This window comes from Micrasema longulum, unplaced genomic scaffold, assembly GCF_059751315.1.
Source record: "Micrasema longulum isolate JH-2025_06_02 unplaced genomic scaffold, ASM5975131v1 h1tg000195l, whole genome shotgun sequence".
NCBI classification, from domain to species: domain Eukaryota; kingdom Metazoa; phylum Arthropoda; class Insecta; order Trichoptera; family Brachycentridae; genus Micrasema; species Micrasema longulum.
Genome location: NW_028277400.1, coordinates 103,488 through 131,260, shown reverse-complemented (window position 1 = coordinate 131,260; position 27,773 = coordinate 103,488). Strand labels below are relative to the sequence as shown.

The following is a 27,773-nucleotide window of genomic DNA, read 5'->3' as shown; positions in this document are numbered from 1 at the left end:
CAAACCAAAACCTCAATTCACACAGTAATTATATACAATTATTGTATTATTGGATTACAGAAAACGTTTATTTCGAGCAGTAATTCGAGATAATTTTCACGAACTTACTAAAATGGCGTGGGGTGAAGAATAAGGAAGTCCAGTGGTTTTTTCGTTCGTATCATCATTACGTTTTTTTTTAATTTTGAAATTACTTGCCCAAAATGTCACAAGTTCTCGTCGGTGAGTTCTGCTGTAAAGCCCCGTAGCGTAAAAAAAATAATAATCGTTGAAAAAAATGGCACAACACATAACAATACTGCAATTGATTGGTTGATTTTAATGAACTTGTGACTTAGTTTGAAGTTGTTCGATTTTGTCAAAATATTATTTTTTTCATAAAATAAATAAAACAACTGTGTTTTTCAACACTATTTTTTTTTTATTAATATTTTTTTCACCGACCGGTTTCAAAGCAAACAAGCTTCTTCGTCAAGGTTTACGTAACTAATAGATTTTTTCCTATTTTATTTTTATCATGTTAACTAAATAGGTACTACATGTGGAGCCAATAAACCAAGTCTTTTTTTCCCTACAAGGGTGGTAATTTGATATCAATATTTTCGAAGCTAGATAGGAGAGGACTAAAAGAAATATTGTTTATTTGGTTATTAATTATTTTTTTCTTATTATGAATCGCTTTTTCAATTTCTAAGATTTCTAAGTTGTCTAGTTTTGATATTTTATTTTCAACATAAAGTACTTTTAATCCAGTGTCTTTATTGAAGTTATGATTATTTTCCATGAGATGGTTTGCGAATTCAGAAAAAATATTATCATTTAAACACCTTAAGTGTTCTTTAACTCTAATATTAAAGTTTATTATAGTTTTTCCAATGCAGATTGAATCGCAATCATTACAATTAAATTGGTGTATAGCAGATTTATTTTATTTATGTACATTGTTTTTGTGATGTTTTAACAATGTTCGTATATTATTAGTTGTATAAAATGCAGATTTAATGTTTGATTGTAGGGCATTAGATAATTGTTTGAAAAAAAATGATATTTATAAAAAGAATCCGCCTCCATTGTTTAGATTCTTGTGGGGAAAAAAAACTTGATTTATTGGCTCCACGTGTAATTTTTAGTTAACATGATAAAAATAAAATAGGAAAGAGTTCATTAGTAACGTTAACCATGACGGAGAAGCTTGTTTGCTTTGATTGAAACCGTTCGGTGAAAAAAACATCTAAAAAAAAAAAAATGGTAAAAAACAAAGTTGTTTTATTTTATTTATTATAATGAATAAACACAAAGTTAGTGCTTCAAATATTTTTTCCACTCATTTTCGAGAAATTTCGCCGTAAAATTAAATGCTTTAATTTTTACTGCGTGTAAGAAAACATTTTTTGTATCCAATTTCCCGAAGTACTGAACTTCCTCATGGTCCGGTTGTGAAATGTTCCATTTGAAATACACTTTTGATTGACGGTAATATTTATCGTTTGTCTATTAATCTCCTTGCCTTGAACTTTGTAAAAAAATATCACAGTCTAAAATAATTCACTTAAGAACAATTATTTTGCGTGATCTTATACAAATAACAATAAATTATTATCTGCGCATAACTTGAACCGATAGATTGAAAGATATAGAAATTGTTATATTACAAAATTGCGGAAGGATTTATTCGTATTTAACAGAAATCGATGATTCGTTAGTACGAACGTTTAAATAGTAGTAGGTAACAGGACTAGTCATAGATAACTGCTCTTTTTATTATTATTGCTGTAAATTATATTAACTTGTTTAGATATACTTAATTATTTAACACTCTATATACATAAACAATTTTTATGCATATAAGGGTGGGCATATTTCCTTAAGGCAATTTATTCCTACCTACCCAAACCGTTCAGTTTAAGAAAATTACAAATACATGAACATATTCTAGGTAATTATGTAGAATCTTATAATTACGAGTATATACCAAAATTCGAAAAAAATAAGAACTAAAAAAAAACTAAGAAAGGAAAGGAGATGTGATCTCAATGAAAGGAGGAGAAAGGAACGACTCAAACAAATAAATAGTGGCATTTCAATCTTGATTTAAATGTAAACAAAGAAGGTAGGAAGGTATAAGCAGTTACTGAATTTTATTTTGTACATCTATCTAAATAAAATACATTACAGGTACATGAATTTGAAAAAAAAAAGGTTTAGTCTCAAATTGTCATTAAAATACAAAAATAAAATTTCTTACGTTTCGAAAAACCATTAAATCCATTTATCAAAATAAAATCGGTAGTCCCATTTCACTTCGAGACTGACATATTTTGTATTCATATAGTTTTTAATTTTGTATTTTAAAAATATTGATTTTATTGTGGACTTATTATTTAATAATAGACACGTATGCAACTAGTTTCCATTATGTTGTATCCCAACTCAACACAGGACTTTTGATCTAATTAAGTTTGGGATACGGTACTATTTTATGATATATAATTGGAACTTTGATGATAAATAAATAAATAAAATAAAATAATGATACGATCACAAGTACACATTTACAATAATGTAATATCATTTTCTCACATCAAAAATCTTTCTATTTTGAAATTCATGTGGAAAAAAACACGACATGTAATATACTCAAACATACATATCATAAAAATAAACGATTAGATTTTTTAGGATTAATTGTTTTTTTAAATTTAATTTAATGTATACGGATAAAGCCAGTTACAACAATTATATGAAGAAACATATGTACAAGAAACTGAACAAAAATGACATAAAAGAAGTAGGAAAGGCAAAAACGGGTAAAAAAATACAATGGGATACAATATATTCATAAACACGATCAAAATATACGACTTCGAGCTGACCCATGCAAATCCACCCTCATCTCTCACTGAGTGGAGAGATCTACGAAAAGCCGGAAGATCTATCCTAAAGAATTTCAAGTTATGTGACGAATCGTCTAATCTTCACATTTTGGACAATGGGGGCATAAAAATAAAAGTTGCTATTAGAAGATTTTATTATACTCGTCATTGTTGAATTAAAATTTGTACACAGAAATATGCGGGTAAATAACATTCCGTGAGTGCTTTTAACGGACGAACGTTAAAAAAGTATAACAAACTGAACTATAAAACAGTAGTTATTCGATCATACGAGTAAGTACAAGCACGGAATTTCACCTTAGTAAACAGCTTAACAGTAATTAGACACTTCGCAATGCTTTTTGTCTGATATGTTGCATGTAGATACAATTATCAGTAAACTGAGATTCATAAGTATTCAAAGTAGCGTGTTTATTTATTAATTCATTAAAAAACACATGATTGGTTGTGTCAGGCACAACGCACAATAGACTTTTTAAATAGTTTCAAATGTCACGTTACCTTACCAAATTCTAAAAATGTTGACTATAATCTGGAATTATCAATTAAGAAGATGTTTCAATAAGATTGAGTAGCGCATTAAAAAAATAGAGGCATTTGGTTAATTTTTCCTTCTCGGTAATGTGTAGCCAATGCACATTGTATCAAATAACTTTTATATCTCAATCATAAATACTTGTTGGGCACAGAATTTTTTTTTATCAGAAATCAAAGATTGACCACCAATATAATCAAAAGCTTACCGATGTGTCGCATCATCGCGGCGATTTAGTAAAAGAGTTCCGATTATGCGATGCCATAGAAATATTCGCGAGCGAGAGAGACAATTTCACGAGTGATGCATGTCAGCCTGTACCATAGGCTACAAAACGCCAGATGCCCTCCGTTGCTCTCGGAGTTTTACTAAGTGTGGTTTGTTTGCTCGGCTATGAGCGTTAGCAAAAGGTTTTTTTCATTATCACCTTTGAATTCAAATTTAGTTGATTAAAAAAATTGCCAATGAATGTTCTATTTTTCAGATTATAAATCCCTCCATTTTGTGTGTTTATTGACTACACAGCACCTAAAGGTTAGGGTAAAGGTTTTAAAAAAATATTCTAACAATGCCGCCGCACAAATTACGAATTAAAATTTAATCTTTTTTATTTTCACAATACTTAAAACAATGTTATAATTTATTGGTTATATTAAACACGTGGTCACTTAAACCTGAGACGTAGTAAAGTAGTTTATTTTCATTCATAATTTATTCTATCTTTATATTTGTGAAAAACATTAACTAAATATAGGTTCTGTTTTTTACGTAACATTAGGTGTTTTTCTTTATAAAAATGTATAATTAAATTTTTGAGACACTTTGACGTGTAATTAAATGTTTTAACTTTTATCTCGTTTAAGAAAACGTATTTTATATCCAGTTTTCCGCTGAACCAAACCTCTTTATTTAATGGTTAAAATCCTTTTAGAGGAAACGTGGTCTAATTTTTATTAATACAAACGTATTTCCGTATTTATCCCTGGATAATAGCATTTAAACAATGAAGTTTATACACACTATAGATATCTACAATTGGCGGGTCTCTGTCGTTTTGCTTTTTTAATAAATATTTTCTAATGGAAGCTAGGACCATCCAAAAGCACAAGAAAGCTCTCAGTTTTATCTGCCGTCTTTGGATCCACGGTTTTCAAATATGATAAATCATTTTAAAAAACAAAAAAGTACCCACACAGAAAATTTTATTCCGATACTCTTTTTAAAAAAAAAAACCATCAAATCGGTTTACTTTCGAGGTGCGGAAAACGGGACAGCAAAATGTCGACATGTTGTCTTTTTTTCTGAGTATCGAGGAGGTATTTGTAAGAGAGTGACCAAAAAACAATGTTCAAATACTTCTTTATTCGAGTTGTCGAGATTTTTTCCATTCCCATTATGTTTTTTCATAGTTTTTATTTATTCGTGGAGCATTTTAAATTGTTGACGATTTATTTGAACATCAAAAGCTTGTTGTTGGTTACTTTTTGGACAAAGTAGTTTCTTACCAACTTTTAATTATTATTTTTGGTATTTGATGTGTCATTGTTTGCGCTTAAATTACGAGCGCACTTTATTCGCTTAAATTATTTAGTAAGATCCGTGACATTGAATAGTCATGCTGCCGAATAATGTTCTTATGCGATACTCAACTCAAACTTTAATACAAAGTACTTTTGTGTATTAAGAGTCACGTTTTCTTTTTTATTTTATTTTATCATTTAATTAAGTTTTTTTATTTTTTTTAATATTTATTTTATTTAATAGCATAATTATACATTTTTACAATTTAAAAAAAAAATCACTAGTGATATTTTTACTAAAACTAAAATCCCACCAAGCCACTTTTTGTAGCTTGTTGGTGAAAATTATATTTATACTGACTTAATAATATTATTTACATTTATAAAAACAATGAATAACAGATAAAAATTAACAGCCGGAAAGATCAGAATAAACATGTTTATACAAATAATAATATTTAAATTTATTTTTTAAATACAAGAAAATATATGAAAAATTAAAATATTTACACCTAAGCTACTATTCATATATAAACTCTTGATCGAGTAGCCACTCTCATATTTTACTCTTGTTACAATGTGAGTTAAATTTAAGTTATTTTGGTAATAAATTAAAAATTCTAGGTACCAAATATTTGAGAGTTCTATTCCCATATTTATTACATACTTTTGGTACTACCAAGCCATCATTAGACGCGAAGCGTGTAGTTGACCAACGTTTTTCATGTTACCGTCATAATTTACGTCCTGAAAAAGTACGCAAGTTTAATTTTATTTTTTTCCCAAATTGAGTTTTGGTTACTTATGGGAATTTAATGTATCGAAATAAATGTATGATAATAATAATAATAAAGAGTATCTTAAAAACGAAAGTTGCATGTCGCAATAAATATATATTAATAATAATAAAAACAATTAAGTTAGTGCATGGACGTATGGAGAATTAATAAAAAGAACACCATATTTAAAAAGACTATTTGGATAATAGTTTGAGAGCAGTCTCACTCGTGGATGCACAATAATAATTGTCTTTTTACTTCTGGTGAAATAATTAACTGAAATGTTTTATATATGTAAACTTTAATTTATTCATTCTTCCCCTTCGGCACCCAATGGTGCACGGGACACTTCATAATTTTATAGCAACTCATATGCTCTTTTTTCTTATTTTTAATGCCTTTGATTTCAGGAAACAGCAGCATATGAGCTTTGAACTCACACAAGTCATAACGAGGTACGGCGGGTTGATAGCTAACTACCTGCACCGATTTCAACATTCTGAGATCAACAGCTGTCCATGTGATGATGACACCCTTCCAGATGTTTCCTACTTATTTATGCCTAGCCAGCTTTTTAGGGTCGAAAGACATAATCTGGAGTCGCGATGCGAGAGGTAGTACCTTACATGTCGTGCTGTCAAAAATACAACATATTTAAGAAAGAAGTGAAAATAATATTTATAATTATTTTTTGTGTAGCACTGATTAAAAACACTGTTAATTTTTTTTTGGTAATTTATAGGTTACCCTAAAAATATTAAAAATAAAAAATAAAATAAACAAACTATTTTAAGACGTCACTTCCCATTGTGAACACAAGAATGTTTTTTCTGTTACCTAATGGGAAACGTTAATGTAAATATATGTAGAATTTTGTACATCAATTCATTTTCTAAGAATATCGCTCAAATTTTACCCAACAATATTAGGCCAGCTTTTTATACTAATAATTTAATTTAATATAGGTAAAATATTATCAAATTGTAAAGATAAGGATGATAAATTAAATTGGGAATTTTAAAATTAAATTGTTTAAATTGCCCAAATTTCTATATTAGAAAACTTCACGTAAATTTAAAGTTAGAATCAAAAAACAAATGTATAAGGTGTATCAGTAATAAGAATTTTTCAGAATTCGCAAATCATCTTATATCCGAAAACCATGATTGCATGTCAATGAAAATGGTTTTCGTTCGTACAATTTAGAAGGATAAGCCATTAATCAAACACTTAAAATAATAAATAATCAATCAAATTTAAATTTGAGTCCTCTTTTAAAAATATTCCCGTTATGATCCATTTTATCTTAATTTTCTCTCTCTCTCTTTCATTTTTTGTTTCCTCATACAATATTTTATAATATAAATAGCAACGCGAGTAGCTATTAGTTAGTTTGATTCCTGACGATGAGGTAGTAACCTTGAAACCGGTAGAAGTATTACTCTTAGTATAACTTAGTATAACTAAAGTGGTTTATACAAATTTGTAAACATCCGAGTATATGTGTAAAAAGGTAAAATGTCACACCACAAAGGGAAAAACGTTTTTGATAACAATAATATAAATATGTGTATTAAATTGATATAAAAATTGTATTTAGTAGTAATATTGTATACTTATATTTGTTATGTTAATGAAAATAAAATAAAATAATGTTTAGGATAGTACACGTAATACGAACAAAAAGTAACTTATTTATTTTATTTTATTCCAGTAAAATGGCTATATAGTGCAGAGCCAATTCTACCATATAAACATGAACATAATTATAACTATAACAATAAACATAAATATAAACATTAAAAAATATATATATTGCAGCACTTATGGTGGTCTTAGCGTAAAAGAAAATAAATTGCCGTGATATCTTCGAGTTAATTGGGAGGCCTGAGTTTATCAATTGTCCGGCTTTTCTTGAATGTGTTTGACGTAATTTTTTAATCACTAATCAAAAAAGGAAACATCCTTATAATGGTCCACAGTCGAAATTCCCTTCCTTTTGAAATTCATATAATTATAGTAAACAAACAGATATAGTGTAAAAACTCAGAACTAATAACAGATTTCCACAAAGTATACAAAGTTAGTTAAGAAAATATATTACATATCAAATAAATACATATAAGTTTATACATATAAAAATGTTATTTTCATGTACTCGTAAATATTTTTCAATAATCAAAGAATTTTTTAAATATTTATTTTAAGAACATTAAGTTACTGTTAATTGGGCGGGATTAGGACAAAAATGCTATATTCGTATATATAAATAAATGTAAGGCGAACTTCCTCACAAAATGCTAGTTTTATAGAGGTAGAAACGTTATTATTATTTTTTTGTGTACAAACCATTTGTTATTTTATATATTTAGTTAAAAAAATCAAAAACAAAAAAAAGTTATATACTCATACATACATATAACACATCAAATTGTGTATTTTATATTCTTAAAAAACAGAATTTTTTGTAGTTTCGTAGATATTGAATTCTCCGATTGGAGAAGTCTATCCATTGCTAGCGGCCATACAATACATACTCGTGAATGCGATTGACCGAATGAGCCTTGGTATTAGGTCTAACAATTCTCTTTCACGATATCTGTTTTGTTTTATTGCAACATTTGTGTCTTCGCTTATCTTACAAAAAAAATACATATAATAATGGTGCCTGATGATTAATCGTACGGCTCTGTACCTCACATCCCGCGAAGCAGCTTACTTAAAGGTGAAGGCAAATTAAAAATAATATCTATAAAATGTTTTTTTAAACTATTACTCAGTTTCTTGGATTCACGATATGTATCAAGGAAGTGCTTCATCTTCTATCACGAGTTTTTGAAAACATAGTGTTTAAAATTATTAAATTGTGGGCTTTCCATGTTGTCATTAATAAAAAAGGAGTATTTAAGGAGGAACGCCTCGAGTTATTCGCGTAGCAACAGTAGTTCTTTATTAGCAAAAAACCTATTTATTTTACTCTTTAGATATACAACTTCAATCAAAATATATTAATTATCTATTATAATGTTTTTGAACATACAGCAAAAGCTGTGATTTAGAGAGAGAATAAAAAATAAATGTAGGCATTTGTTTCAATTGTGATTTGAAATAAGACTTGCAAAACTATTTGTTATTGTTTTACTTAAACATTCAATTAGCTCTTATAATAACCAATGCTTTGGTTCTTATTTAATTAATTCATTTTGTCAAATCATGTCAAGACACAATGCATGGTAAACGTAATTGAATTATGTGAAAATGAAGCAGAATGAATTTCCATTAATTAATAATACACAATATAAAGATTACGGTTGCGCAATTTACATGTAATTAAAATAATTAAGAGCCATTTAACATACCTAAGCGTTGATGTAAAATCTAATTTCATGTGTAAATTTCAGAAACCTAGGTGTACATATAGATGAAAAAATATTTATGCATTTAATCCGCAGACAGACAGTGACTGGTCTATTTCTCAATACTATCACATGAAATAATTCATAAAGGTGCAAATAATTTATAACGCTCTTATTTCAAGTGTTACAAGATGAAATCTGTTTAACAGAACACGGTGTTCAGCAAGTTGGATGCTTATTCACCCTACAAAGCGTTGCATTAGTTTTCATAATACATTCTAGAGAAAGTGGTTACGATTACATATAAATATTTGTGCCTGTATAAATTTTCTCTCCAATCCAAATACGTGAACTAAAGTGTAACAACTCAGAGGTTACTCAATAATTAAACAAGCTTATCGTATTTTTATGGTAATCATTGTCGGTTTTATTATATAACAAATATGCAAATAAGAATTTGGTATGCGTAATTTGCTATAATATATTATTTGCGAGGCAATCGCCCATTAGTATGGAAGTCAATTGTACCCTTGGGGTATTAGCATCATTTTTTAGCCCGAATTAAATCGTTGGTCTATACACATCATTCATCAATATATTACATCAAGATAAATTGGAGCACCTACCAAATTAAATAGTCATTAATGATAGGTTAATACGCTGAAAACACTCGTGTGAAAAAAATTATTATTTTTAAATACGCTTTTTTATGTAAATTATCAAAACGGTTTCATTAAAATATATTAATGACAGAATGTTTTTTCAACAAATTAGTTACCAATTTTACTAATGATTAGACTTAAATGTATGGTATATATTTCTAACATTATTCTGTATGAAAAAAAAGAATACAAACAATGTAAAAGTATAAATAAATAAATAAATACCTACTGTTGATTTTTTTCTTACAATCAAATACGATGATACACATAAGTTATATGTTATACTCAAGTATTTGTGTGAAGACTAGACCTCTTACAGGCCACTAAAAATTGGATAAACAAACACTTTGCTAAAATGAACCTTTCTGAAACTTCTAGATGTAGGTTTTGCTGTACAGATGATGAAACGCCTATACGCATTCTATGTGAATATGATGCTTTTTATCGCAGAAGAAACCGAATCCTCGAAGGGGCATTGCACTAGTTAAACCCAAGGATATAAAAACGCTCGCCCCATACCTAATAGCCTGATACTTTAAGGATCTGGGCTTGAAGGAATCACGATAGATCAACACAGATAGCAGTGAAATTAGAAGCTTATATAGCACTGACCTCCAGTCTTCAGGATAATAATAAGTGTTGGTCCAAAGCAATCTTAGCTAAATTAAATTTTACAGAATTTTACAACTGTGTAGGGTGGGTGCTATAGTTATTGGACGTGCGACAGTAATTCGACATTGTAAATCTAATGGTCATGTTACGGTGGAGATAAACTCTTACGTTTACTTATTTTTAACCTTAATTTTTTAAGTTATTTAAGATTTAGAATGAGCAATTACTATAACATGTTCAATTATTAAAGCACACATCCTCTTATCCCAAATCTTTATAAAAATCGTCTGGATTAAACACAAAGTATTAGTTATCAGTAAATTTGGATGACCGTGACTTCCGTGTTCCCCTCTCAAAAAGATTATCTATTCTAAAATATTCATCCCACCTTATAACTGTTCGATCAAATTCATAAAAATATTTTAAAAACACGGTTTTTTATAAAAATGAATTTCCTTAAAAACAGAGCATTATTTTATAACTGTTTAATGTTTGTAATTAAAGAATTTCTGAAGTGTTAAATTACTATTCGTTGTTTAGATCAAATATGGCTCACTGCACATAACAAAAACGAACATACGATGCACATCAAACTATAAAAAACTTAAATTTTAAACAATTAATTTCATATACGTAACAAACCTTTTAATTGTTGCTAGAAAGGTTTATTAAAACTACCGAATACTAATTAACGTTTCGAATCGAGTTTCGAATTCAGTTTTATATGTGTGATGGCACGGTGAGTAGGCACTTCGCTATCATTATCAATTAGAGGAATAGTGGAAAAGGCAACGCATAACTGGAAGCTTTTCAGAGAGAGTAAAATAAACATATAATAGTTGTGTGCCGGCTGACTGGCACGAAGAAATTAACTTTAACAGTATTTGCTTCTACCTATTATGAGAAAAAAAAACGTTTTACTGACAATCGATTATCATTTCATTTCGACTTAATGGAAATATTACGTTAATTTGTATTCATATTATTTTTAACGTCGTTTAAGACTGTCCTTATTTGTAAGGTTAATTATTGAAGTTTTAATAAACAGAAAAATAATATTTGACCAATTAGCGCTTTCACCTCTGACGGGAGTAGAAATCTCAAGTCATAGCGATTTGCAGACTGAAGTCCGAGAACAGGTCAACAGAGCATAAATTGTTTCGTGGTATCTGAGGAATATAATATGGAGAAAAAGAATACGTGTATCGATAGCAAGGTCAGAATATTCAAGACATGTGAGACCCATCATGACGTATGCCGTGGAAGCACGGGCTGACACTGTTCGTACTAAAGAGCTACTCAGAACTACCTAAGATCTATTACTGGAAAAACGCCCCTAGACCGAATCGTAATACTATAATTCGAGATAAGTGTGAAATAGAGAATATCGGACGATGGAGTAGATCTAGACGAAGATTCTGGAGAGGCTATGTGGACAGAATGAGCAGCGACAGACTTATGTACACTGCAGCCAATGATATGCCACCTGAACAATGTCCGCCTGGAAGAAGGAACAGTTGGGCCTCATCATCCCAGGAGGACAACTAGTTTTCTGCGCCACAGCTCTTAGGATCAAATACTAAGAAGAAGACTTCAAGTGGGCATATTCGAGTGCTGATGTCCGTACAGGATAAATGGTCTTTGGCTAATTGGTCAAATAAATAAGCGGGAGTTTACCAAAGAACTAATAACATAAATAAAAAAAGCTGGGCACTCACGGGATTTACGATCTGTCATTGGCTTATTTAAGTGAACTTTTTACACATTGCGTAACATTTACTATGGCTATGGCTAAAAATAAAGTGACGACTTAAATAAATCTATGACAATTCATAATCCCTAAAATACCTAAACCTTCATATTGCCTTCTCAAAAGGTTATCTTTCTCAGTAATATATGCAAATCTTACTAACTTCCTATGGAGTGGAATCTACATAGAAAAAACTCTAAATATTATACATACGAGTACTTACTAAATATTTTTATGATATTAAATCACATTTTGTGCAATTATCTTTCTTGAATGAAACTCAAATAAACATTTTTGTCGATTCCTTCCAAAACTTTTTTTTATCATGCTAGTTGAGTACCTGATAAATGAAAGTTAAATAAGCAAACTTTTGGAGATAATCTTATTGATATGTACTGGTCGTCGGCTACGATGGGAACGTGGAAAGAAAGAAGGACGAAGAAAGGTACACGTTTCTAGAGAAGAGCTAATAACTTAATTTTTATTCAGAAATGCTTTTTCATAACTATGATAAAATGAGGAACTTCAGTCCTACGGGATATTGGAAACAAAAAATATTTTCATTCGCACGGTAAAAATTAGAGCATTAAATAGTATGACAAAGAATCTTGAAAACGTACAAAAAAAAATAATGAAAAATACTTTCAACATTGTTTTATGTCTAAATGCTTGCAGATGCTTGGTGGACCTCCTCCTTGGGGAGCTATTTGTATCCAAATTTGTTGAAACAGAGAGGGAACCATTATTAAGAAAGAAGGAGGACCAGCCTGTCTGCAAGCATTTGGACATGCTCAAAACATCGTTGAATAAACTAATTTGTAAAAAAAGAAGTATAAAAATTAGAAAATGGTTTTCAGGCATTGCCTATTAGGTGGATTGGATCAGAAGGATGAATATCAGCCGCATGATAAATGTTTAAGCTCTTTTACTTCACAAAAGTCAACAGATACAAGAGTTGAAGAAATGTAGATTTTTTTTAACATAGGCAGAATGGTGAATGTTACACAGTGTGTAATGTGGCCACTTAAACCAGCCAATGACAGGTCATAAACCCTGTAAATGTAAGCCATATTCCCTTTTCAAAAATGTTTCCCTCTCTGTTGCAACAAATTTGGACAAAAATATTTTAGTAAAAATTAGCTTCTTTGAACGTCACAAGTATATATAAATGAACCAATGATAATATAGTTGTGAAAAATTTCCGGTTTACGGTAATTCAGCGGACCAATCGGCTGAACTGACCGAAAAGAAACGGAAAAGAACTTGAGACGTGACACGCGGAGCAATTTTAGAAATACAAAACTTAAAATAATCATAGCGCTAATAATACGATACACAAATAAAAAAAACTAGTCTATCAACAAATAAAAAAAACCTCTGAGCTTCTTCGTTATCAATAATTTTGGAACTATGTAAATATTACGAATTCTATAAAAATGTTTTTTTTTTGTACACGATTCGAGCAAAAGTACTTAATTAATATTAGTTTTGTGGTATCTCTACGTTACATTTAACATACTAAGCACCATTGTTATTATATTGTTATAATATAAATGTTGTGTTACATTACAGACATCATTTATCATATAATGCAAATTTCGATTGAGCTATCCGATAAGGTATAAAAAAATGTTAGAGCCGTGAGCGTTATTTCACAAAATTTAACCTTTTTGTCCGAAGAAGATTGTTCAAAGGTATACATACTTAACAGTTAAAGTGTGAAACAAAGACTTTTATAATTTTGAAATGAAAAAGTTTGAATCGTTTTTCTACGTGCATTAAGTGTTAAATATTCAACAAATAGGATAATCATTAAACTCGAAACGGTTTGTGGTTCCGTGGCTAGTGTTGCCGACTTTTAAATCAGAGATCCGAGGTTCAAACCTCACTCCATCGCTTATTTTCCATTTTCTTGAAGTGAATTTTTTTATAATTCGTTGAAAAATGCACCCAAAATTTAAATATTTGGGTAAATATTAAAAAAGTTTATCCTCATTTGTTTTAAAATAAGTAAGCACTACAATATTTAAAATAAGCACTACAATATTTCACCGTCACTGGTTGAAATTTTACTTAAGATTTATTTTTATTCTTTTTAAAAAAGAAATATTTGCGTTCTTATGATTTACCCAAATATTTCATTTTAAGGGCCATTTTCAACGAGTTGTAAATAACTCGCTATTAGAAAATGGAATCAAGTTGGGGTAGAGTGAGATTCGAATCACAGACCTTTAGTCCGTGAGTCCGAGACACTAGCCACAGGACCACAACCCGATTAAAGATATTGCATTTATTTTATAAAATTATTAAAATAAACTTCAACGGTATATTTATGTTCAAAGTACCGTTGGCATGGAATAAATTAAGGTTCACGTATAATAATTCAAATAGGCAATTATTCAGACTGCCTAGGTACTGCAGTGCCTCCGAAATGTTCACAGGTAGACGGGTAGGCACTTTCGCTGCCCTACTTCGCAAAGAGCCTGGAGCTTATGGGAACGCCTAAAAAGCTCTAACAACGCGTTTCTTCAAGCCACTGCAGGGTGGATCCATTCACCCTTGTTTGAGTGATGGTGGGATATGTTGAGACCACCATAAGTGCTTCAAATATAAAATTTTGTTTTATATGGTAGAATTGAATCTTCTATTGTAGAATTTTACTAGGATTTTTTTTTTTTCTAAATGAGGGAAACACAATGATGCATATATTTTGAAATAATGCATTATGTGTGATATTAGTTACTTTAGGGAAGTAAAGTATCACAAAAAACATCGAAGTATTATTGGGTCTGGAAAAATTATTTAAAGATTAAAAAAATAAATCTATAATTAATTCATTTATTATTTGAAGATTAACACGTAGTTTCAGACTGGAGATAATCTTTAGATATCTTACTCCTTCTGCTACAATCACGCCTCAATTCAGTTATAATACGCAGAGAAGATTAAATGCCATCCATTTTTTCATATATTGTGTACATGCCCTTTGATCATAAATTTTCAAAAATACGATAAAAATAATCAGGCTTTTTATATCAGTATTTTTTTTTAAATTTAGAGAATACCTAAACATTTGCTAAGCAGTATTTGGCTTTACCCTCAGCAAGGTTCATAAGAATTTTACGTTACATTATTATTTCATTAGTATTTATTTTTATTAGTATTTTAACGAAGATTGAAAACCATTTTAAATAGGGAATTTAATTCGTGTTGATTTAATTATTGTTTAACTAGATGAGTCTGAATTTTACACTTCAGGGAGTTTTATCAAGATTGAAATTTATTCCGACAGAGAGGAAAAACATTGATTATCTTTTTTGCATTGTATTCTTTGGAATTTTACTATTTATTACTTGTATCTTGATTTTCTGGATTGTTATTCTATTGCATCACATGTCATTATAATAAAATCTAATTAATTTTAGTAGGTATATTTTTATTGTTAACAATTATGGCTAGACGCGGGCACAGCCTAAAAAGCCTTAATAAGTTCATTAATATTTAAAAGAGTGTTATTTAAAAAAAAAAAATAAATAAATAAATTTGTCTGCTGAAACAAATTTAAATCTTGACAAAAATTCTTTGGGAGTTAAATCCAGCCTCGTCTACAGACATTTGAACATACCTAAATTAAATATATTGAAAGAAGTGTAAAAATCGAAAAATATTTCAGGCGTTTATCGTAGATGAAATAATTCAACCAGGTGAATCTCACCCACACCCATAAAGAAAGATTTCAGCTCTTTTACTTCACAAAAGTCAACAGATGGAAGAGTTGAAAAATTGTTGTTATTCAAACATAGGTAGAATGGTGAATGTTACATCGTGTGTCAAGTGCCTACTTAAACATTAAATTGCGTTATTCTAAGGTCATTTAATGATATCCGGCAAATCATTATTAATTTGGAAGATCTGCAATTGAAAAAAAAAACCTGCTTAATAGTTTGTAGTGACTGTTAAAAGGTAATGAATAAATGTATATAATATGTAAGTGTGTAAAATAAATATGTCTTAAAAAATGTGTCTCAATGATAAATCTTTAAAATAGTGGGTAATTAATTTTAATCTGTTACCAAAAATACCGAATAAACGCTGTTTTGCAGAACTGAAAATGAAAACCATCCAATGACAGGTCATTAGCACTGTTAATGCCTGGGTCTCCATATTTCTATTTCAAAAATGTTTTTTCTGTCCTTTGCAACGTCTTTTCTTTACTATCCTTGACCCTTCGTGATCGTTTATAACCCCTGAAATTTAATTATAAATGTATTTCGTGCACAGGCTGTTGTCTTTTATCCAACATGGACATGACATTATGACGTTGCACAATCAAAGGCACCAGAAATGATTTACATAGACATTTAAGCCTTCTACTAAATTAAGTCCTGAACGTGGGTTAGTCATTGTACCAATTTCTGTGTTGATTTAATGTATAGTTGACTTGCAAGGCCAGATTGTATTTTTCGCCTAGAAATGGAATTAATATGACTAATTGCAACGCAGAGTGAGCATTAACAGCGCAATGCTGCAATTGTTTAAGGTTGTTGCACAAGGGAATGAGACAATAGGTCTAGCAAACTTACATTGTAGGTACTGTTTATATTTACTAGAGTATATGATGTGTATAATGCCCGGGGTTCCTAGTTCTCAGCGTTTTAACAATATAACAGCTAACAAGATACTACCGACAACCAAATGTCCTTCAAGCAAGTAAAATTTATAAGCTCTGAAATATAACACTGTAAATAAGCGCTGATGATTAACGCGTTTATGTCTATATCCGGAAACAAGAAGCTTAAACGCGTATGGTTTTATACTGTATATATTTTGTGTCCGGGTGGATAAATCCTGTCTCTGAAATAGAACCAGAATCCTTGACGAGCATTTTTAACCCGAATCTTTAAAAAAAAACCCATTAAATCTCTATTGTAGAGACTCGTCAGAGGGTCGCAAAGAAATGATATATAAGGTCGTCATGAAAAATACATCGCTACACCCAGACCAGCTGAGGAAAATCCTTCTTGGATTCCTGCAGCTGGCGGGAATCGAACCGGCGACGAAAGTTTCTCAGTTGGCCGTCTAACCAACTGCGCTACGGTGCCTTTCGTGGTTGCTCCTTTCAGGTAAAAATCCTAAAAGGGGAAATCAAGTGAAGATAAGTCTTTGTCATAGTGCTGGGAGTTGGTGCATTCACCTTTCATACTTGAGGTCCCGGGTTAGATTCTCAGGAATGTGGACATGAAATATTTTTACGCTGAAATATTTCATTGTTCCTGGACAGTTAAGCGTAAGACTGATTCCCTTACCTTCATATAACAGATGATTAATGTACACTGTATTTGGTATACCAATGCAGTGCCCTATGCACCACGGGGTGCGAATAAGGACATGATTATGTTTATATCCGGAAGCATGAAGCTTAAACTAAGCATGGCTTAATACTTTCTATAAAAGTAGGTACGTAATTTATGCTCCTTATGCGCACTTTTTCAACACTGATTTTTATTCAAGTTACATTTTTTATAGTAAAATAAATAAAAGAAACTTTGTTTTTAACTACTCTTTTTTATCAACCGGTTTCAAAGCTATACAAGCTTCTTTATCAAGGTTTACTTAATTAATATACCTTAAAATCTCTTGATAAAGAAGTTTATACAGATTTAAATTTATTTCAACAGAGAGGGAAAACATTTTTGAGAAGGGAATATGGAAGTCTAGGCATTTACATGGCTTGTGACCTGTCATTGGCTGGTTTAAGTGGCCACTTTACACACTGTGTAACATTCACTATTCTGCCCATGTTTGAACATCCACATTTCCTCAACTCCTTCCATGTAATGCTTTTTCTATTTTATTTTTTATTCCTTATAACGAGTATTTATTTTTTTACACAATATGTTTCGTGTTCATTGAATGAAGCCATTGTGATATAATATGTACACGTAAACTTTTTATGTTTTTTTTTCGTTTTTTCCTCTTTTATCTACTCTATTAAAGTGTTTTTTTTTACACAATATGTATTTTTGTATGGTAAAAGGCACTACGTGCCGTGTATATTAATAAATCATTAAATAGTATATAGTAAATAATATATTAAAGTTGAAAAAATATAGGTTCAGTTACAAAATCGAATGTAATTAATCAAAATTTAATTAAAATCAACATGCCAAAACGTAAAAATTTACATTCAAACGTAAAGCTCTATGATAAAAGAAAAAAATGTAATTTAAGAACGGTTTAAAACTAAAATCTTTTCAGTTAATAAACTCGATATCAGTATCCAATTAGATTATTTATACACTTTCTTTTTTAAAAATGCTAAGTGAACTTCCATTAAATAAAAATGTATTTGATCAATTACATATTTAAATGCAGAAAAAAAATATACTGAAATCTTCCATGCAAGCGTCCTCCTAACAATATGTTCTTGTATTATTGAATAATTGATTAGAAATATACTGAACCATGCAATGTATTATATGTTTCTGCTAAGACGTGCAAATAAGCACAAATGCACAAGAGGCGATAGTAAAAGCGAAAGTTGAATAGATCGAAAAATCAAACCGAGCTGACACAAATTTAATCCAAATGGTTTGGTACTTACAACTAATTTGGTCACTGACATCTTGCAAAGCACAATAATGATCACAATAACAACACCACAATCCGCGACTACTGTTTGTGATGACGAGAGGCGAGGAGCGAGGAGCGAGAAGAGATCGCGCGCGGACCGTTTGACTGCGTCTGGGAGAATGAGCGCGCGCGGGTCGCGGACGCTCTTATACGGCGTCCCTCAATCCGCCGGCATTTTCCGCCTCCCGACGCGACGCCGACACATGACGCTGGCGCTGATACGGTTCCGAGCCGGAATAATAAGTGCGATGTGTAATAATTAAAAGAAACTCTCGCATGTAAAGCACACGCGCCGACACTTTCCTCGCTTAATCGGAGCACTTTTCGGCCGGTTATCTAACGGACGCGGCGCGGCGAAGGCGTATCGCGCTCGTTGCCCAACGCCGCCAGGAAAGTTTCCGGTGACTCCTAGTACCGTAATCAGGGACAGCTGATGTAATCCGAATACCTCGTTCCTTCTCTCGGAAAGGAGACTGCGACCGCAATAACTCTCGCCGATATCGAGTTATGTAGAACAAGTCACAACGAGACAGAAACTTAAATTAAAATCACGTAATATTGGACGTACTTCGACACAACCTACCAAAATTTAAATTATAATGTTTCCTCGTTAATTTTCAGTGACTAATGTGCGCTTCAACGAATTTTTACAATCAAATAATTTATTTTTTTTACAATTCATTGCCCAAAATATATGTGTTCAGAACTAGTTCATTTATCATAGCTGCGCCAAATTTAATTAACTTTGTCCCTATTTAGACATTTTTAATAGAAAATTTTGTGACTTCAAAAAAAACTTTTTGAAACATTGTAAAATGAAACATTTGTCAGTGTGTTTTAAGGTCATTTTTCTTTAATTATTCATGTTATTATCAAATCGAAATTATGAATCGGTCAATTTTATTGTGAAAATCCCTCTCCTCCACTCCTCCACTCTATTTCGTCATCCCTTAACCTTCTTACGTGCTCTTTTTTTTTCATGTCTTATATTATAATATATTATATTTTCTCTTTACTGTGTAACATGTTCTCTTATTATATTTATGAAAAGCTTTAATTGTATGAATGTACTATTTTTTATATTATGAATTCTTATATAAAAACTGTTGATTTCCCAAATAAATAATAAATATAATATTTTAACGTCAAAAACCGATTAATAAATGGCAGCTTTTAAAAAGATCTGAAAGTGCGGCTAGGAATAGCAGGCACCGCATTAAAAAGTACGAAGGTTGTCTGGAGATCTGATATTTACTAAGTAAAAGACAAATATCACCTGTATTACGCTTGCAAACACATATTTTCTTATACGGATCCGAATCGTGGCACCTCAAATAGCAAAACAGTTACACAGTTTCGATAGAAGAGTTCTAAGTGTGTGGAAGTCTGACTTTGTTAGGAATGAAGAAATAAGAGAAAAAAAGCAACAACTTCTGATGACCACTGTTCATTGCAGCCGCTTAACAGGCTCGGTGTAAAATATAGTTCTTCTCTTCAACTTTAATTTAAAATGTTCAATTGTTAAGAACATTGAGTTAATATTTATAAGTCACTAATGTGTTGATACACTTTAAACTAAGAATGAAAATAATATTCATTTAAAGCCTTATTTAATACACGTTATTATATTGTACGCTTCGTTTTAACCAAAACATACATATTTAAACATCACAAACTCTCGTCAAAACTAATTTAAAATGTGTTCATGTTTGACAATGAAGTGCTGGAATCGAACTATCTGTTATAAAACAATATCAATATAATACAGTGCTACTTATGTATGTTCATTTAAAAATACAAATGAAACTTTTTTTCCCGTATCACTTAAAATTACTTTAATTTCAAAAGTAATACACAAGTTAATCTAAAGCCTAAATCAATGTTACTACTACTACTACTACTACCATCACGCCATTTCCCCTTAGGGGTAGGCAGAGAGAATGGACCGCCACACACGTCTATCCTGGCATACACTCCTAGCCTCTTCCACATTCATACATCTTGTCATACATGCCCTTCGGATCTGTCTGCTTTTGACATGACCGGACTTAAGATTTTGGTTTATCTGATCATGCCACGTCTTCCTTGGTCGTCTTCGTCTAACGTTGCCGTTCATTTTTGCCATATATACTTGTTTTACCATTCTTTCGTCGTCCATTTGTTCTACGTGACCAAACCATCTCAGAGACCCTTTCTTAATCTTATCAATTATACTTGACTCATATTTACACTCTCGCCTGATTTCATCATTCGTAACCCTGTCATACATTGATTTCCCACACATTTGTCTAAGAGATCGCATTTCAACCGCGTTCACTCGGCTTTCATCCTTCCTCTGCCAGTTCCATGTTTCACTTCCATACTGTGTTGGGACTAAAACTCCGTTGTACACTGCTAGTTTAGCTTCGATTGACATATTTAATTAGAAATTACTGTGCTTAGTGCTCCGTTCATTTTGTTGCCAGCACATTTTTCTTTCAACATCTTTTTCTACTCCTCCATCTCTTGAAAACATGCTTCCCAGATACACAAGTTCTTTTACTTGCTCGAGACATTCGAGACATTTATTATGCAGTCAGTAACCTCATCATCCCTTTCAAATACCATCACCTTTGACTTACTTTCGTTCATCGCCAATTCGCTCTCCAGGCATACATCATACATTCTAGAGACTATTTGCTGCAAATCAGCCTTGCTGCTTGCTAACAGAACTGCATCATCAGCATACAACAAGCAGCTTACTGAAAAATTATCCATTTCTGCTCCAATACCCATACATTATATCTCTTTCATACAGTTGTCCATGTATAGATTAAACAACCATGGTGACATTACACATCCCAATAATGTTAAATAACAATAATTATATTTTTTAGCGGGAAACATGCGTCTCATAATAACAAACAAAATTGGCAGTACCCTACTCACACATATATACATACATCTACTATATCCCACAAAGCCAGCGAGTAAATTTTTTACAGGTATGTACTAGGAAAAGCACAATGGACCCTGTATACCTAAAACACCCACCCTTCGGTTATTGGCCACCGCTTTCGTTATCTTGCTGACTATAAAAATATGTTAAAGAATGCTATCTTTGTTTGGTTTTTTATCATTTACTTTTTGTGCTGTTGCATGTTCACTAAACTTGCCAAACTTACTAGTTCTTTCTTCAATGTATTACAAGTAAACTTTTTAAAATCATTTTTATGTTGCTGGAATTCCACTCGGCAATGCGTTTTGTAACTGCAAGACTTTGTTCTAATCAAAACAACTTAACTACTGTCAACGGGTCAGCTTCGTCTCAAGATTTTTAACTGGTTTTTTCTTTACATGAGCAAATGCTAAGAAGTTCCTGATTGGCCCACTCTAGAATATTCTTCTTGATCCCAAAAACTAAGCTAAAATTTAAAGTAATTTAACTATAGAAAAATCCTCTTTTTGAAATATAAACCTTGTTTATTATAAGCAAAGAAAAAAATAATGCAACTCCCATATAAAAAATATAAAAAAGCTGTAAGACTTTTTGTGACGTTAGCATTTATATTACACCTAAATTCCACTTCAACGCTAAATGAGGTCTAGATTTTTAACCACTCATGCACTTTGAACCAGCGGGACATGTAATCTAGATTACATTTGAAACAATTGTTAATAAATTTAAAACAGTTCTTACTCATTTTTTTGAACAGTGTTAAAATGTGCTAAATTTCTAAACGTCCGTGCGCTATGTAGCTGCAAAATGTGTTGTCATCTAGATCGTATATAATTATTTAAATTGAAGCTTTGTGAAAATTGAAAACTAGAATCCCAACCGCCTATGCGCTATGTAGCTACGAGGCGTGTTAGGATGCTTATTTTACAGCGTTCTTGAAGTAATTTTTAAAAAAATATTCCTATTTAATTTTCCTAATTAAAAAAAAAAACTTTATTAAGCGGAGACGATTGGGCTTTACTATACAGCGGACGCCTGCAGATAACCATAACCACGCTTGACACAGAGGCCTGGAGGCTCTCGTGAACACTTATTATTCTCCAACTGGGGAGCGAAGATAAAAAAGGAAGGAATATATAAACACTTTTGTTTGACTTTCTTGACTAATAATTTTCTATGAGTAACGCGAATCAAGACATCATGATCTTATAAGTAATCTAACAATTATGAGACATGGCCAATTAGGTATGCATGCACGAATGTGTTTACGTACGCGAGTAAGTATTGGCTTTTTATATTATGCGGTTTTATATTAGCACATTTTTATACTGCTTTTTTATAACCATACCACTTTTTATTGTTTGTGTCAATGAGGTTGTTTTATCTATGTGTAAAAGTAAATTAAAAAATTTAAAAGTCAGTTTAAATCGAAAGCAAAAATAGAGCATTTTAGAACAGAGCGAAAGTGCAACATGAATTTCATTTTATTTTAAAAAATAAATTGGTATCCATATCTTTATTCTATTCACACCACTAGGTGTTAACATAAGAGTCTGTTTTTTTCCCAAATGAAAAAATCAGCACCTAGATATTTTATTTTCTTTTACGTTACAAATATTATTTTATTTGACTATACACCTTCAAAATGAAATTTCAGGTTGACGAAAGTATGAATTTCGATACCTCTTTCTCCACTGAGGGAATAAAGATAATTGCAATGTATTTAAAAAGTTTTTTTTAATGCAATAAATTGTAAAAATTATTTCGTTTTGATTTCACATTCGACCAAGCTAAATCAAAATAAAGCTAACTGTAATATTATATTACAAACATATGCATAATTTGTCTGCTAGTTTGACATTGACTAAATAATGAGGAACTTCAGGCCTAAGGACAATTGGTTAGAATAATTTTTTTCTTGCGCGCGGTAAAAATTGGAGCAGTGAATTGTTCTGCAAAGTTTCCTAAAAATGTACGAAAATAAATATTTTTTTAATATTTTATTTTATTAAAGTACTACTTTGAACAAGGTCACTGGTTGTCATGTTTCAACCAATGATAAGAGAATTATAGAAGATTTCTGGTTTGCTTGCCGTCAATGGACCAATGGCAGAACTGATCGAGAAAAAGCGGAAGAGAACCTTTTTTTATTTTCTTTTTTTTTTATTTATTTTTCTTTTTTAAATTCTAAACATTTTTATTAAATCATGCCAAACTGCAAAAGCAGTTTTTTTGCAGGGATTTCTCTCTTTAAACATTTTTGTAACACAATATAATAATGTTTACATAAAATATTTTTTTTTAAATCTTAAAAATATCAATAAAATAAAAGTTTCAAAAAATTAAATACAAGTAAATCAAGCCTTTTTGATAACGAAATATATAAAAAATAATAAACAAACACTTTTTTTGACACTGTTTTAAATTGTTTGGTTTCCCCATTTTTTTTTTTTTTTTTTACACACTAAACTTGGAATTTAAGAAAAAGATTTTTAAGAAAAAGATTTTTAAAACCAATTTTACTTTGTTTTTATTCTTATCACTATTCTTTATTTCGCCCGGGAGTCTCTGACGTCACACGTGGAGTTATTTCAGATACACAAATTATACGATGTATTTACATTTTTTTTAAATCGGCTTATAGTGTATTAACAATTAAAAAAACCACTGAACTTCTTCGTTGACTTTTCTTTTTCATAATCGTAATACCTGTCAATTTTTTACAATGAAAAGATAAATTATTAGCGTAGTAGAAAAGCATATCTTGAACGAGAAACTGTAAAATTTGGAATATAATAATGTAAATCTTCTTGTGAAAGGTAGCCTATACGGTCAAAATATGCATTCAAGAGAGCAGAGAGCAAGTAGTTTTCATTTTTTAATTGTGTGAACAAAAATGAAGATATTCAAGGTAAAAGTTAACTCCAGCAAGAAAACAATTATTTTAATAACATATCGACAGCAGATAATTAAAAAAATACAGGGTAAGTCCGGATGTTATACAGTTTAAGTATTTGGTACAAATTGTTATGAAAGATATCAATGGTGTGGTATGGACTATAAACTAAAGTAGAAGAGAATGAGCCATACGACCTTGGAGGGAGTTAAAGAAAGGCTCTATACTTCTGATGAGAGCCGTGACCCATATGACCTCAGGGTTCAGATCGACCTAAACTAACTAATTTAGGTACCTACCTATTACTGAAGCTAAGACATTTGTTTTATGTTTGAACTATGTTACCTCAAATAAAATGAGCGCCTACTCTAATATTTGGATTTATACATTTTTTGCAAAACAAAAAATAAAAATTCTTGAAATTAATTCAAAGTTTTTATTTTCTGAATCTCAAATATTTAATTTTAAAAAAACACAACATACACTTTGTATTTTTATTTAACACTTCATAAGATATACAAACTTATGAACTGTATTCACTGTGAACTGATTGTCACTCATTATAGAACTGCAATTTTTGTATCTCACGTATTGTCAAATAATTTCGCTTTATAATCATTCATTTAGCAAGGTGTCTCAAAATATTTTTCAAGTTTTTCATCCACATTTTTGGAAAAATTAAACCCAAGAGCAATGCTACTATTTTTTTTACCGACCTGTGCTGGTGAATTACGTGAGAGTCTAGGCCACGAAAGATATAAAGGGTATATGTCTCTACAATATAAAACAACGATTTGAAGAATAGTAAAACATGTAATCGGAAGTAATTGAAACAATATTCTGGATATCGAATGAAAAGAAAAGAAGTACCCACTATGCGAGAAGGTAGTGGGAAGGGAAAATAAGGAATGAGTCAAGGAGTAGTAGAGGATAAATGAAGAAAATTGCGAGTGTAAAATTGCATTTAATTACGGAAAATAATGATGCCGAGTAATTAAAACAAAATGTCTGTCTGTTAAATTTATATGTCAAATTTAATATACATTTTTAAATCAAATTGATATACCTATATATTATAACAAGCTTGGTTTGTCCTCAGCCATTTCTTTAAACTAACAACGTTTATTTCCAAGTCCGCCATAGGCCTGTTACATCTCAAAAACTTAAGTTAAAACATGTTTCAAAATAAGTTGTTTCATCTTTTTCAAGCGCTTTATAAGTAATGTTGCCACCGCAAAAAATAAATATTTGTTTTTTATATTTTTTTTAACGATAGCAATGTTCTCCTGAAAACCGTATCAGCATTTCGGTAAAGCCTGCTTTGTTGTACTGAGAAAGATATAAGTTAAGATTAATGTCTCGATGCCTACCGATACAGACAAACTAAAAGAAAATCGGTGTATCAAATTATATTATTAATATTTAAAGCATTTATGCTAAAAGTTAATTTTGTGGTCAATATTTTACAAAATGTTATTAAATATTTGTATACAGCCACACACCGACTTTTCTATGTCTACCGGTTTCGAGACGTACCCGTCGTACACCAATTAAACCAACATGCAAAACCCACTATACACCTTTACCATAGTTGTTGCACAAAAATATGAAAACCAACATGCCATGCATTTTAACAAGTAACCCTTACATGCACTGATTAGGAGTTTAATAGGTATAGGATGACTAATACAATGGAAAATCGTATTATGAGCTATATTGAAAGGTTGATTGATTATTGATCAAAGGAACATTATGTTTTAAAGCTTTCCTAATTATTAACAGGCTAGAGGCTTTTGAGATATGGTTGCATCGCAGAATGCTTAAGATACCTAATAACGAACTCAGAAGTCTTAGGTCGAGCTAGGGCGATCAGAAAACTCTTAACCGCCATAAAAGTTCGTTAAATTTAGTATCTGGGGCATATAATGCGTGGAAAAAAGTACCACTTGCTTCATTTAATTTTGAAAGGCAAGATTGAAGATCTCAGAGGGATTGGAAGAAGACAGATGTCCTGGTTGCGAAATTTACGAGACTGGACTGGCCTCAGGACTGTGGAGCAGATTTTTCGGGCAACACAGGACAGATAGATTTTTGTCAGAGTGATTGCTAACGTTGGGGATACCTGACAGGGCTCTAAGAGAAGAAGAATCTTAAATATGTTTCGATTAATTTTAAGAATACAGTCTCCTCAATGTAATAATTATATTTAATAGATAGTTATAAAAATAATACAACGTAAACACATATTTACTTTGTTGCTAATACCTATAAATTTCAATTCCTGGAACTCTGTATTAACCCAGCCTTGAGACAAATAATAACAGACTTCTAACCAATAAGTGTAGTGTGTAAATCCTCGATGACTGACGCTACTTAGTGTACGGAACGTGGAAAATAACTTTTTGTAATACCTGGTATTATAACTTGCTACCAAATTTACTTAAATGTGATCAAAAACACCTTAATACAAACAAATAAATAAAGTATTATTGAAATATACGAAAAAATTGTCACGAAATTTTTGTTTTTATATTTGTAAAAATAAAATAAAGTGTTCAGTAGACTCAAATCAGTGTTTGATTTCTTAAATAATAAATTTAAATAAATAAGAAATTACATTATAAATAAATAAAGAAATACAGTGGGCCCCTCATAAAAAAGCTTTACGCCGTCCGGAAGATCCTACTAATAACGGATGTAGCTACAGCGAGAATAGTCTATTTTAGCAAATTTCCGCAGTTTTTTTTTGCAAAAGAGGGCAGTGAGAGGTATTCACAACTTAAATTTTTGCGATTCTTTAAGAAATATTTATAAAGAAATAAAAATTATGACTACATACATAATTTTATCATAAATATACGTCAGTATATTTATGATAAATTTATATGTGCGTAAAAATATATCTCTCTTAAAAAAAAATAGCGACGATCATAATCATAATACCAGAAATAAGGGCAAATTGGTAATCCCGAAATTGAAGCTACGTATGGTAAGCACATCGTTTGTTGGGCACTGCGTACGCTTCTACAACAGAATACCCGACAGTGTCCTAATTATGACGGACAATAAGCTCAAAATTTTCATAAAAAGCGTACTTTTTAAAAACGCCTATTATAGACTTAATGAGTACATGGAAGATAGCAGTATATGGAATTAATATTATTATTTTATTTGTGTTAGTTTATTTGATTATTTTTG

The 27,773-nt window shown here is 30.8% G+C and overlaps 1 protein-coding gene across 1 annotated transcript in view; it reads right to left on the bottom strand.

The window, feature by feature from the left end:
• The window catches only part of LOC148283809 (uncharacterized), a 57,546-nt gene extending 38,689 nt beyond the window's left edge, over window positions 1–18,857 (bottom strand). Inside the window, exon 1 of the mRNA XM_088243202.1 lies at window positions 18,713–18,857. Within this exon, the coding sequence (XP_088099328.1) occupies window positions 18,713–18,733 (21 nt within the window). The 5' untranslated portion in view covers window positions 18,734–18,857. The remainder of the gene's footprint in view (window positions 1–18,712) is intronic.
• Between the last annotated feature and the right edge of the window lie 8,916 nt (window positions 18,858–27,773).